At 48.0% G+C, this 14,163-nt stretch overlaps 1 protein-coding gene across 1 annotated transcript in view; it reads right to left on the bottom strand.

The window, feature by feature from the left end:
* The window catches only part of RAB44 (RAB44, member RAS oncogene family), a 31,411-nt gene extending 23,091 nt beyond the window's left edge, over positions 1 to 8,320 (bottom strand). The window contains exons 1-2 of the mRNA XM_027127075.1: positions 8,241 to 8,320; positions 1,103 to 1,320 (exon numbers count right to left, since the gene is read on the bottom strand). Of these exons, the coding sequence (XP_026982876.1) occupies positions 1,103 to 1,320; positions 8,241 to 8,265 (243 nt within the window). The 5' untranslated portion in view covers positions 8,266 to 8,320. The remainder of the gene's footprint in view (positions 1 to 1,102; positions 1,321 to 8,240) is intronic.
* Between the last annotated feature and the right edge of the window lie 5,843 nt (positions 8,321 to 14,163).

The following is a 14,163-nucleotide window of genomic DNA, read 5'->3' as shown; positions in this document are numbered from 1 at the left end:
TAATGAATTAGATAGATCTTTGATAAGTATTGATTTTATATTTACTCAAAAGTCTTTTTTTTTTAACCATTTTGAAAATTATATGTTAACATCAGCCATTTGTATTTTTTTGTGGGCCTGAGGGTGGAATATAAGAAGGGTCAGTTTTGATGGGGGAAGAACAAAGTCTTGAGCATAGAGCAGTATCAGGAGGAGACAACAGGTCCAGTGAGACTCCGGCAGCCCACATAGGACCCTTTGTAGAAAATGAAGAGAAACCAAAAAAAAAAAAAAAAAATCCAGCCAATCTTGGTCTAGCTCACAGCCTAAGATTACTTCTTGGCATGTACAACCTTGGCTGGTCTTCTGTTGCATTGAAGTTTGCAGTCATTGACATTGTTTGATTTCCAGGGCCCTGACTGCTCCCCAAGATAAACTTCCCTGCTCAGTGGGCCTAAAATTATACCATTTGCAATTTAAGAAAAAAAAAAATGTCATGAAGAACCTAGGGGTAAGACAGGAATAAAGACACAGACCTACTAGAGAATGGACTTGAGGATATGGGGAGGGGGAAGGGTAAGCTGTGACAAAGCGAGAGAGGGGCATGGACATATATACACTACCAAACGTAAGGTAGATAGCTAGTGGGAAGCAGCCGCATAGCACAGGGAGATCAGCTCGGTGCTTTGTGACCACCTGGAAGGGTGGGATAGGAAGGGTGGGAGGGAGGGAGATGCAAGAGGGAAGAGATATGGGAACATATGTATATGTATAACTGATTCACTTTGTTATAAAGCAGAAACTAACACACCATTGTAAAGCAATTATACTCCAATAAAGATGTAAAAAAATTTAAAAAAATAAAAATAAATTATACCATTCTCAAGTTACTTCTTTGGCCTAAAACCTTTCCTTTGTTAATATGCAAATATTTCTGGAAGAGGGTAACACAAAAGGCCTTATCAATCATTTACACATTAGTATGAACAAATTCCTAGCCTTTCCTAAGAGCAAATTTGAGATGAGAGAAAGCGAAAACAGCAGGCAAGCTCTGCTTTCCTGGGATGGGGAGTCTCAGAAGGCTGTGGAAAAGGGATTCAGGGGGATGGGGCCTTGGACTCACCGCCAGATCCTCTCGAGTGACAAAGCCCCTCTCCTTGGCACCACAGTCCTGGAAGAAGCCCTGCAGTTCTGCAGCTGACTGGGAGGACCAGGACTCTGGCTCGGGGGCCACAGAGGCATCCTGGCCATCAGCTGGCTCTCGCATCTGCCGCCGGCGGCTGGAGCCTAGCTTCCGGCTCTTTCGGGGCACTCTCTGTCCACTCTCCATGGTGCTTTGGCCTGGGGACAGAGAGGTGAGGGGACACTGGGCTGCTGAACACAGTCACTCCCTGCTCGAAACTCTCCCATGACTCCCCATCACCCCTGGAGAAAATCCACGGTGGCTGATGAAGCCCTGCCTGATCTGACCTGCGCTGGCCTCTCTGACTCATCACCCACCCCCAGCTGACGGCCTCCCACACATCCCGCTCAGGGCCTTTGCCCTTTCTGTTCCCTCGCCTGGAATGCTCTTCCCTGAGGTATCCACATGCCCTCATCTCCTTCAATTCTCTGTTCAACTGTCAAAAGTCTTCTCTGGGACTTCCCTGGTGGCGTAGTGGTTAAGAATCCACCTGCCAATGCAAGGGACATAGGTTTGATCCCTGGTCCTGGAAGATCCCAGATGCCGTGGAGCAACTAAGCCAGTGTGCCACAGCTACTGAGCCTCCAGTCTAGAGCCCACGAACCACAACTACCGAGCCCACACACCACAACTACTGAAGCCTGTGCGCTCTAGGTCCTGCATGCCGTAACTACTGAGCCCACATGCTGCAACTACTAAAGCCTGCGTGCCTAGAGCCCGTGCTCTGCAACAAGAGAAGCCAGCGCAGTGAGAAGCCCGCGCACTGCAACGAAGAGTAGCCCCCGCTTGCGGCAACTAGAGAAAGCCCACGGCAGCAACGAAGACCCAACTCAGCCAAAAAAAAAAAAGTCTTCTCCGGCCATCATAGGTTCTATTGCCTTACTTGGGGGTGGTTACACAGGATGGTCCAGGATCTCACTGTCTGAAAGACCAGAAAGAAGCAACTTGCTGCTCTACCAGCTTATCTCCTCACATCACAGCTTCCAGCAGGGGCTCTCTCCATCCTCCCTTCCTCCCTCTCTCAGCCTCACCTGGCCTCCAACCTCTTTTTCCTCCTTAACAACGTTTCTCTACTCCTTCCACATATGCACCAGGGAATCCGTAGCTCCCCCACATGGCTTTTATGGCCTTTCAAGACATGCGCATCCTTCACCCCCTCACCTCTGCATCCCATCATGGTCCATGTCATCCTTTCTGAACCACTCGCCATTCCTGGAATGCCAGATTCCCTCCCACGCTTGCTCCCTTTGCCCCAAACCTCCCTGATTCTCTCATCCCCTTGCCTAGCTGATAACTCTTCCCCCTTCACCTTAGAGTCTAACCTCCTCCTTGAAGCTCCTCCATGCTTCAAGCAGGGTTCATGCCCCTTTATCTGTGACCCCATGATGTTCTGGGCTCCCCCATAGGAATATTATTCTGTGCCTCGGTCCACACTGCTCCCAGCTCCCTAGCACATAGTAGGTGCTCAAGTAAGGGTTGTCAAATTCATTAATTGGGCTACTTTCATCTGTCACTCAAGGTCAGTCCATTGATAAGGATTTTGATGGATAAGGATTTGTCCAGGTGAGACCTCAAGGTAAGAGGGAAGGAGGCTGGAGTCTGGAAGGAGTAGAGTCTGGTCCTAGTGGGGGGTGGTGAGGGGGAGGTGAGAATAAGTCTGGGGCACGTAAACCTGTATAGGGTGGGAAGGGTTTGATGTGCACATAGGCAGCTTCCTGCAGGTGCTGAGACTTGAGCCAAGCTCTAAAGGAAGCGGGTAAGATTTAGAAGCAGCGAACAGCATGTGTGAAGGGACTGATGAAGCAAGAGCACTACACCCACCCTGGACTTTTCCTGTTGGGGTCAAAGGTCACAGACAGGCTGAGTGGAGGGATCGTGGACTCTGCCTCAGGGACAATGGGCTCATTGCAGGGGTCTGGAGCCACTGGTCTAGCCTCCCCTTGGGCAAGTTCCTTCACACAGGTTGCATAGAACCTCAATGAAGCAATTCCTCACCCTTGGGGAGGCCCCAAACTTTAAAAGTGAAGTAGAGTCTCTGACTCCTTATCAGTTATTGCCTCTTTCTCTTCCCTTTCTGCTTTTTCTCTCTACCTGTTTCTCTCCATATCTCTTTCTGTCTCTCTCTCGGGGCCTTCAAAGTCTGCTTCAGATGCAGCTTTAAGATTATAGATGTAAAACCACAGTGGTGTGCTGGAGGCACACATTAGAGCTTTGCAAGAGCCAATTGGGTATCTCTCTTCCCAATCAGCGGCCTGCAATCACCCGCTGTGGGAGTATTTACACCATGGGAATCAGCAAATGCTACAAGTCAGGGGTTTTTTCCCCCAAAGAACAGTTACCAGAACATCTCTTCTGCCCAAACCCTTCCCAAGATCTAGCATGCATTTAAGCAACAGCTGTTCACTGAGCACCGACCGAATGCCAGCACAGTGGAAAACGAGCCTGCTGTGACGTGTGAGGCTCCATTAGGCAAATTAGGAAAAGTGCCCCTTCCTCTGGGCAGATGCAGCCCAGTGCCAGGGCCCACGGGTTGGCAAGTGGACTGTGGGCTGGATTCCAGTCCCCACTCACCCCCTTGGTCAGGCACCCTTGTACAGGACACAACCTACATACCCAAGTGGAGCCCCTGGCCCTGTAGTTATAGGGGTGGACTAACTCCTGGTCTCCCCTAGAGGCACTCACATAACCTCATGCAGAAGAAGACACAAAATTAATTACAGCACAGTGTGGAAGGGGCAGTAGACCTGTATGCCAAGTGCTGTGAGAGCACTGCGAAAGGAACAACTCGCCAGTGCCTATCAGGGAGGACTTCCTGGGGGAGGTGACATAATTTAGCAGTGAGTTCCAGGGCAGGAGAGATCAGTTTTAACCCTGGATCGCCTCATGATACCCAGCCTTGCTCTGGGCAAGTGTTGGACCCTCAGTTACTCACTGTTTCCTCCGCTGACACACACTGTCCTTCAGAATGCGGGTTGTTCTCCTAGATAACTGAGTAGACTCAAAAAAAGATTAGTGTCGTAAAAGAAAAAATAAAGCAGGGGGACTGTTCTATATTCAAGAGAATAAAGATAAATGGCACCTGAATATATTATGCAATCGTTAATTGGATTTCCCTTCAAAAAACAAAACAGTAGGGGGCTTCCCAGATGGCGCAGTGGTTGGGAATCCACCTGCCAATGCAGGGGACATGGGTTTGAGCCGTGGTCCGGGAATATCCCACATGCTGCAGAGCAACTGAGCCCGTGCGCCACAACTACTGAGCCCGTACTCTAGAGCCCGTGAGGCACAACTACTGAGCCCACATGCCACAACTACTAAAGCCCGCACGCCTAGAGCCCATGCTCTGCAACAAGAGAAGCCACCACAATGAGAAGCCTGCACACCGGAACGAAAGAGTAGCCCCCACTCGCCGCAACTAGAGAAAGCCCGTGCACAGCAACGAAGATCCAATGCAGCCAAAAATAAATAAATTAATTAATTAAAAAAAAAAAACAAAAACACAGTAGGAATAAGGGACATTTTGGGGGCAAATGGGGAAATTTGAATATGGACTTCATATTAGACGATATTCACTGAGCAATGTGGAATTTCTTAGGTGTGGTACAAGTGTTGTGATCATGTAGAAGAATCTCTTTGTCTTTACGGGATCCATGCTGAAGTGTATAATGTCTGCATTTCACTTTCAAATGGTTCTAAGTAAATACATAAGCAAATGAACAGGACGTAAGTGTGGGTGGGAGGGGGAGAGTAAATGGGGCAAATTGTTAGCCGTCTGTCCAATAGCATTCATTGAACTATTTGCTCAACTCCTTTGTAGATTTGAAAGATTTCTTAATAAAAGGCAGGGGAGATAGGAATTCCCTGGTGGTCCAGTAGTTAGGACTTCATGCTCTCACTGCCGGGGCCCAGGTTCAATCCCTGGTCGGGGAACTGAAATCCCGCAAGCCATGGTTTGGCCAAAAAAACAAAAACAAAACACCGGTGGGGGGGAAGCCAAGAATGAGATTCCAGGGGTTAGAATAGAGAATTTCCTCCACAATTCTAACTGTCCTTCTGCTAGTATCTCCCACTCCCCCATCACCCTTAATGTTGCCCCTGGAAACAATGATGAGATACACACCCCTCCTTGGGGTGCATCTGTCCACACCCAGAGGTCAATATCCATCCTCACTCACCATCCCCCTAAGAGGGGAGTTCCCTCCGTCCATGACCCCACGACCCTCCAGTGGGCTCGGCCTTGGGCCTTGTGTATTGTAATCAAAGAAACACTCACTGAGTGTCAGTACCAGAAGAGAGTCCAACCCACCCTCTTGACCCATAAATGTGGAAAAAGTGGCCAAGAGAGGCAGTGACTTCTAGTCCCATTGCTTTAGAGTCAGACAGACTCTGCCTCCTGAGCCCTGCCGCTCACTGGCTGTGTGACCTTGGGCAAGTCACATAACATCCCTGTGCCTTAGTCTCCTCACTGGAACATGAGACTAATATCTACCACACAGGTTGTTGTGAAGATGAGAGGAGACAATTGAAGTGGAAACACCCCTTCCCATTCCCAGCAGAGCCCACCTCCCTTCTGGCTTTACTTACTTTCTTTTTATTTTAAATTAATTTACTTATTTATTTTTGATTGGGGATCTTAGTTCCCCGACCAAGGATTGAATCCATGCCCCCTGCTGTGGAAACACAAATTCTTAACCACTGGACCACCAGGGAAGTTCCCTGGCCTTATTTTCTCTTAGCGCTTGTCCCCTTCCCAGAATAGAGTATTTTTATTCATTTATTTGGTAAAATTTGCGTCTCCTCTTACTGAAACAGAAGCCTCATGGGAGTAAGGAATTTACTCTTTCATTCACTGCTCTATCCCAAATGCCTAGAACAGTGCCTTGCATACAGCTGGCGCTTAGCAAATATCTGTTGAATATATAATCCATGTAAAGCGCTCACAGCTATGCCCCGAAAACAGCAACCACTGGGTAAAGTTAGCCATGACAATTGTGGTGACAACATGGATGAGGGTGAAATTCCATCTGCGTCTCATAAAAGTTGGGTGCTGTACAGATACGATTTATCCCCACTCAGCAGACGAGGAAACTCAGGGAGGTAGGCTCCGAAAGGCAGAGACCTGCCCAAGCCATGATGTCAGAAGCAAATCTGGCACCAGATCCACTCTCCTGGTTTGTCATGGGACAGACTTGCTCCAAGACCACTCCTTGGAGAGGTACCTCCTCGGCGGACAGGAGGCCCCTCTGTGGATCACAGACACCTGACAGAGCAGCCATGATGGGACAGGGCTTTGGAACAGGGCAGAATGGGCAGGCTTTGCTCGGGTCATGAGACTTGGGAACTCAAGTTCCACGTGTACTTCTGTTGACAGAGATAACACACACATGAGATAACACACACATGAGGCAGCAAGATAAGATTCCCAGTGCGGAAGCTTCTAGAACTGAAGTGCTGGGGGAAGAGTCTACTGTGATGTGGGTGTCACATCACTGAGTCTGTCAGGCTCCCACAAGTGAAGGGAGTTAGAATCCCAAAATAGATTCCCTGCGACCACATCGCAGGACATGGGATGCTCTTGACATCACTGTCCGGGAGTTCCTAGTCGAGCTGCACCCTATTTTCATCAGTCCCCTGGCACTTTGTAAGAAAGCAGCACTTCCTGGACACCTCACCAGTCCCCACTATGCCAAAGGCCTCAGCATCAGCCCTCTGAGTCTGTCAATCCTTCTCTCCCTAGAGGGTACTTGGTGGCCCCCTCCTTGCCTGTCAGGAGGCCTAGGGCAGAAAGGCAGCAGGTGACCTACTGCCAGTTCTGTCTCAACACACCTGTCACCATCAGTCAGGGACAGTGGACTGCCCCCTCACGGCTTTGCAACGTGCGCCTAAAAACAGTCTATGCCCCCATCATGGCCAGGTATGGCCACTCAGAGACAATGGGGACGTCCTTCAGTCAGTCCTCACGTGTGTACATGTGTGTGTGCACATATATGCGCACGCGCGCACACACACACACACACACACACACACACACACACAGACACACACATCGCCCTCACGGTCAACTCTCACAGTCAGACAGGACACCCCTCACGGCTGCTGGCGTCTACGAAGGTCCCTGCCCTCTCAGAGTCACTCAGAACAACACCCTCAGAGTCAGCCCGCAGGGGCAGCCCTCCTTCAGAGGCCCCTCCTCTGCCATATTCCCCTTATTATTATTATTTTTTTGGCCAAGTGCTGTGTCTTGTGGGATCTTAGTTTCCCAGCCAGGGATCGAACCCAGACTCCCAGCAGCAGAAGCGCAGAGTCCTAATCACTGGACCGCCAGGGAAGTCCCCACATTCCCCTTATTGATCATCATTACCTCATCCTTGTAACAGTGGGAAACCTCATCCTGGCCAGGAGCACACATACATACACGCACCCCCAGCACTACTACCTCTCCCCACTTCCTCGCCCAAGAAATCGTATAAAGTTTGAGGCCAGACTTGAGGGCAAATGAATCCTGCTCCCAGGCATCCCAGAAATCAGCTCCCCACTGTAGGATTCAGTTCAGCAAGCAGGCATCACAGGCTTTCCCTCAGGAAGGGGAGAGTCTTGTAAGAAGGATGCTGTAGGGGACAGGGACAGAATCACAGCATCTGTGATTGCCTTAGGGCCTCTCCCAGTTCCATCATTCTCTCTCCAAAGGGCTGAGGAACTGGGTAAGCTCTTCACTCCAACTACTACAATAACTATAAGTAATAGTGATAGTCACAGAACCCAAATTGTCCATGTCAGTGGGTCTCAGAGACCTCCTAGTATATTTATCCTCTCCCTTCCCCCCACTAACCTGATAGGGAAACCGAGGCTCTGAGAAGCCAGGTGACTTGCCCAGGGTCACATGGCCATTTAAGGGTAGGTAATCTATTCAAGTCTCCTGCCCAAGTGCCTTCTGCTAGATGCAGAGAGGTCCAAATTCATGAGAAAAGGGCTTAGCCCTTTGCACCTCGTTCCAGGAGCTGGGTGGGGACCACAGCTCCCTCCCCAATCCTCACCCCGCCGAAGAAAAGAAGCATTGCAACTCCAGGGTAGCTCCCACCTCTCAGAGGCTCCCAATCGTGCATGCAGCCCCGTGCCTCCTGGACCCGGTAATGAGGCAACAACTGCCTCCAGGAGCCCACGAGCTCTGGAACTGTTAACAGTCTTGAGTCTTGCTTAATCACTCTTTCCGTTCCCCGAGGAGCCAATCTCCTGTGTTAATCTATGGGACTTCCTGTCAAAGTGACCACTGGTTACACTTTCACCATCTTGCCTGGTACTCCCAAGGAGCCCTAGCCCTACAATCTTAGAACTGGAGAAAGCTGGAGCTGGTGGGGAGCCACAGAAGCTCTTCAGGGTAAGGTCATCCAGTTCTCAGTGGCAAAGACAGAACTTGGACCCGAGTCTCTGGTTGCCAGAGTGATGCCTCACCTTATCCCAGCAAAAGTGTTGAAGGGCACAGTTATGGCTAAAACTGAGTGTATACACCATGGCTTACCTCAGATCCTCATTCTCAGACCACGTCTTCAAAATCCAGGGGAGGCCCACACCCAAAGCATCTTTTAGGGAATGTCTAACCTAATACCAAAATATATTGTAGAGCTACATCCATCAGAACTGCATGGTACTGGAGCAAAAATATAAATGGATGGACTGATGGGACAAAATAAAGAATAGAAAGGGGGACTTCCCTGGTGGCACAGTGGTTAAAAATCCACCTGCCAATTCAGGGGACACGGGTTCAAGCCCTGGTCTGGGAAGATCCCATATGCCACGGAGCAACTAAGCCCATGCACCACAACTACTGAGTCTGTGCTCTAGAGCCCATGAGCCACAACTACTGAGCCCACATGCCACAACTACTGAAGCCCGTGAGCCTAGAGCCTGTGCTCCACAACAAGAGAAGCCACCACAATGCGAAGCCCGCGCACCACAACAAAGAGTAGCCCCGACTCACTGCAACTAGGGAAAGCCCGCGAGCAGCAATGAAGACCCAACGCAGCCATAAATAAATAAATAAGAATAGAAAGGAACAGACTCACTATATATGGGAATTTATTGTATGATAATGGTGGCATTTCAAATCAGTGGAGAGGGACTTCAAATCAGTGGAGAGGGACTTCCCTGGTGGTCCAGTGGGTGAAACTCCGTGCTCCCAATGCAGGGGGCCCGGGTTCAATCCCTGATTGGGGAACTAGATCCTGCATGCATGCCGCAACTAAGAGTTCACGTGCCACAACTAAAGATCCCGCATACCACAACAAAGATCCCGCGCACTGCCGCTGAGACCCAGTGCAGCCAAAATAAATATAAACAAACAAACAAAAAACAAATAAATAAATATGTTTAAAAAATAAACTTAAAAAAACCCAAATCAATGGAGAAACAATGGTTTATTCAGTAAACTGTGGGAAGAATGGGTTAGGTATCTGCAGAAAACAAAGTTGGAGCTCTAACTCTAAAATAATTCCAGATCAAAAGTTTCAGCATTAAAAAAAATCGTACAATTATATGTTGTTTGCAATTTGCTTCAAAATAGTCAAGGGATGGGGGAATGTGTGGGACGTAGGTGAAATGAGACTGGCCCTGCCCTATTCTGACTGCTGTTGAAGTTGATGAGGGTAACTCTGGCTCCTTCTATTCTTCTCTCTACTTTTGTGTATGTTTGAACAAATGCCAAAAGAAATTATTGGATAATTTAAAAAATACTCTTGTAGCATTTAAGGCCTTTCCAGCCATATCAAAAAGCATTAGAAGCCATAAAAGAAAAGACTGAGGCAATCCACCAGATAGAAATTTTTAAAGAAAAAAAGAAAACAACTGAATGGCAAGAACAAAAAAAATTACCATTGACAAATAAAAAGGCAAACAAACTAAGAAAAAATAGCACAGAAAGTAAGCTAATTTCCTTTTTATATCATGAGCTCTTGCAGATCAATGTAAAACCAATAATGCATTAGAGAAATTGTTATCATATATGAATAGACAATGCATGGGAAAAAATATGGCTTTTAGACACATGAAAAAATGTTTACCTTCACTCATAATAAAATAAATTTAAAAAAAAACTACAATGAGATAGCATTTTAAGTTATCCAGTTGGTAAAACAAAACAAAACAAACAAACAAAAAAATAACATACCATGTTGTAAAGGATGTAGAAAAACATTTTCACAGATTTTTTGTAAGAACATAAACCAGTACACCTTTCATGAAAAGTAATGTGATAATACCTATCAACATTTAAAATGCAAAAAGCTTTTTACTCAGCAATTTCAGTTCTAGTCATTTGTCCTACGGGTGATGTACAAAATGACGATTTAAAAGGATATTCATTACAGCATTGTCTGTCATAGCAGAGGATTGGAAACAACCTAAATTTCCACCAACAGGAAACTAGTTAAATAAGTTCTGATATGTGCATATGATGGAAAATGAGAAAGATCCGGGTAGACTGATACGGAATAACCTTCAAAAGATATTGTTGTTGTTTTTTTAATTGGGGTATAGTTGCTTTACAATGTTGTGTTAGTTTCTTCTATACAAAGAAGTGAAACATCTATATGTATACATATATCTCCTCCCTCTTGGACCTCCCTCCCCACCCCCATCCCACCCATCTAGGTCACCACAGAGCACCGAGCTGAGCTCCCTGTGCTATACAACATGTTCCCACTAGCTATCTATTTCACACATGGTAGTGTATATATGTCAATCCCAATCTCCCAATTCATCTCACCCCCTTCCCCCTCCCCACCATGGCCACAAGTCCATTCTCTATGTCTGTGTCTCCATTCTTGCCCTGCAGTTAGGTTCATCTGTATCATTTTTCTAGATTCCACATATATGCCTTAATATACGATATTTGTTTTTCTCTTTCTGACTTACTTCACTCTGTATGACAGACTCTAGGTCCATCCACGTCTCTATAAATGACCCAGTTTCATTCCTTTTTATGGCTTTTTATTCCATTGTGTATATGTACCACATCTTCTTTATCCATTCATCTGTCGATGGACACTTAGGTTGCTTCCATGACCTGGCTATTGTAAATAGTACTGCAATGAACATTGTGGTACATGTTTCTTTTTGAATTATGGTTTTCTCAGGGTATATGCACAGCAGTGGGATTGCTGGGTCATATGGTAGTTCTATTTCTAGTTTTTTAAGGAACCTCCATACTGTTCTCCATAGTGGCTGTATCAATTTACATTCCCACCAACAGAGCAAGAGGACTTCCCTTTCTCCACACCCTCTCCAGCATTTACTGTTGGGATACAGCTTTACCTAAGACTGAGAAAACCTAAGTTACATCAAAGACTGAGGAGGGACACAGAAGAAGACAGGTGCCCTAAAGCCTCCTCTGAAGAGTTGTCATGGCAGCAGTGGCCCTGGGCGAGGCACTTCCCCTTTCTGGGTTACTGAGCAGGCAATGTGACCTGGGTCATCAGCGTGAATATCCTGGTGCCCCACCACTTCATAGGGGTGTGACCTCAGGCAAGTGACGTAAAGGTTTGTTGCCTCAATTTCTTATCTGTAAAACAGAGGCCATAATAGTGCCCACCTTGGTTGTGTATTGTAAGGATTCAGTGCTATATAAACCCATATAAAGCATTTGGAACCGTGTTAGGCAGATGATAATCAATGTCAGCTGTTGTTACTTTGTGGGGTTTTTTTTGTTTTGTTTTTGATGGTTTGTTTGTTTTTTTTATTTATTTTTTTATTTTGCGGTACGCGGGCCTCTCACTGTTGTGGCCTCTCCTGTTGCGGAGCAACAGGCTCCAGACGCGCAGGCTCAGCGGCCATGGCTCACGGGCCCAGCCGCTCCGCGGCATGTGGGATCTTCCCAGACCGGGGCACGAACCGTGTCCCCTACATCGGCAGGCGGACTCTCAACCAACTGCGCCACCAGGGAAGCCCAGCTGTTGTTACTTTTGTGCTTGTTAATAGGAGACTGAGAGAACCTCCAACTTCTCCATCCTAGCAATTTTCAGGTGGCCTTGTTCACATGCCAGACTGGCTGTTGAGTGATGAGGGGCAGTGAAGTGAGAGCTGGGATCGGGGGGTGGGGGCGGATAGGGTTGAGGATTGGGGCTGGGGTGGAGTTTGGGAGACAAATGCTCAGGTCAAGACGGAAATTCAAGCTGCAGTGAATCATTCAAAAAATATTTATTGAGCACCTATGATATGCTGGGAACTTTCTAGGTGTTGGGATACAGCAGTGAATACAAGAGGCAAAGACCAACCCTCAGGGTGCTCGTGTTTCTGTAAGCTGGGTGGGAGGGGGTAAAGCTACAGTGATTTTTGCCAGCTTGCTCACCTGGGCCCTAGGCTGGCTGAAGCGTAGTTATAGCAGCCACTGCTGATGCCCCACCTGCATCCCCAGGCCCATGTCTGTGTTCACTGGAAGTTGTGGTTAATAGTTCCTGACAGGGATATAGCTTCTCACCTCAAACGCTTGCATCCTTCTCATTTTCTCTGGCATCACAGGAACTAGATCCACCCAGGGAGCAACCTGAACTTGCTCCTGGAGGCTGCCCTCAGTCAGCCATGGCTGGCGTCAGTGCTTAAGTACCTGAGAGATACCCAGGCAAGTACCCCCAGGGACAATCCTAGGGCGCATTCCACACGGTCTCCTCAGAGCTCCCAGGTGGACACAGCAGAACTTGCTCACCAGCACCTCCAGTGGCTTTCTCCTTTCCTGTCCCGCACTCTCCGCTCTCCCACTTGTGCTTCCAGCTTCCGCTCTCCCACTTTACTCCCAAGTAAACCACCTACACATACGTCCTTGTCTCAGGTTGCTTTTGAGGGAAAAAAGTCTAAGTTGGTAGCAGAAATGGCAGGAGGGCTTCTGAAAATGGATCCCTCACCAGTGAGATGACAACGGAGGCCCGATGCCAGCAGTGAGTGGGGCGGTGATAACCCCCAACCCCACATAGGCTGCAGCCTCATGGTGACAGAGACCCAGCTGTGGGAGGCAGACCGGGGAGAGGTACAGAAAGATATGGGGCCATGGTAATTATGAGGATTGCAAGGTTGGCTGGCTTCTGTTGACTGCCCTAGAAGTCTTGAAGAAGGAGAATCACAGACTCAACTCAGGGCAGGCTGTGTGGGACAGGAGACCCCCATCAGAGCATTCTAAATGGCCCTCATCTCCTGTGGCCCAAGAGCAGTCTGTGCTGATAATCAGCGCCAGGATCTAGTATAAAGGTGGTGGAGCTACAAGAGAGACCGGATGCACAGCCACAGCTGGTCCTGGAATGGAGATGTTTGTACGGATGAACCTTACACTCCCAGCTTCCCCTGAGCCCTCCAGGCCTGCAGAATGCCCCCTCCCTCTCTAGAGGAGAACACTCTCCCGTCGCATGAAGATTCACCCCACCTCCCCTCTCTGCCTCTAGACAAGAGTCAGCAAAACACCTTAAGGACAAGAGAGTAAATATTTTAGGTTTGTGGGCCAAGTGGTCTCTGTCGCAACTACTCATTTCTGCTTTTGTACTACTTAAAGTGCAAAAACAGCCATAGGCAACAAGCAAATGGGTGTGTCTATATTGAAGTCAAACTTTATACCAAAATGGTCAGTTGGTCCACAGAGTAGGGGTTCGCCAGCCACTTCTCTTAGACCAATAATTGGGTCAGGTCTCAGCGTTGCCCAAGCAGGAAAATACAGTCCCTGCTACTGGAGGAAACAACTTAGCAAAAAGCTACAGGTGTGGCTGGTATGTATTGGTAGGAACAGGGAAACACATGGAAGAGATCTCAGGGGTATGGGACTGGGGCTGAGGGAGATGAGGAATACAAGATGGCTAGAGAGAATGTTTATTGAGGCCTCTCTCTTGATTCACGATGAAACATCCTGGGGAATTCCCTGGCAGTCCAGTGGTTAGAGCTCTGTGCTCTCACTGCCGAGGGCTCGGGTTCAATTCCTGGTTGGGGAACTAAGATCCCACAGTCATGCAGCGTGGCTCCCTCTCGGAGTCCGA

The sequence above is a fragment of the Aethalodelphis obliquidens genome, unplaced genomic scaffold (assembly GCF_003676395.1).
Source record: "Aethalodelphis obliquidens isolate GAN/ISIS:26980383/991018 unplaced genomic scaffold, ASM367639v1 scaffold31, whole genome shotgun sequence".
Lineage (NCBI taxonomy): Eukaryota > Metazoa > Chordata > Mammalia > Artiodactyla > Delphinidae > Aethalodelphis > Aethalodelphis obliquidens.
The sequence above is the reverse complement of the archived record's forward strand: the minus strand, read 5'-3'. Positions and strand labels throughout refer to the sequence as shown.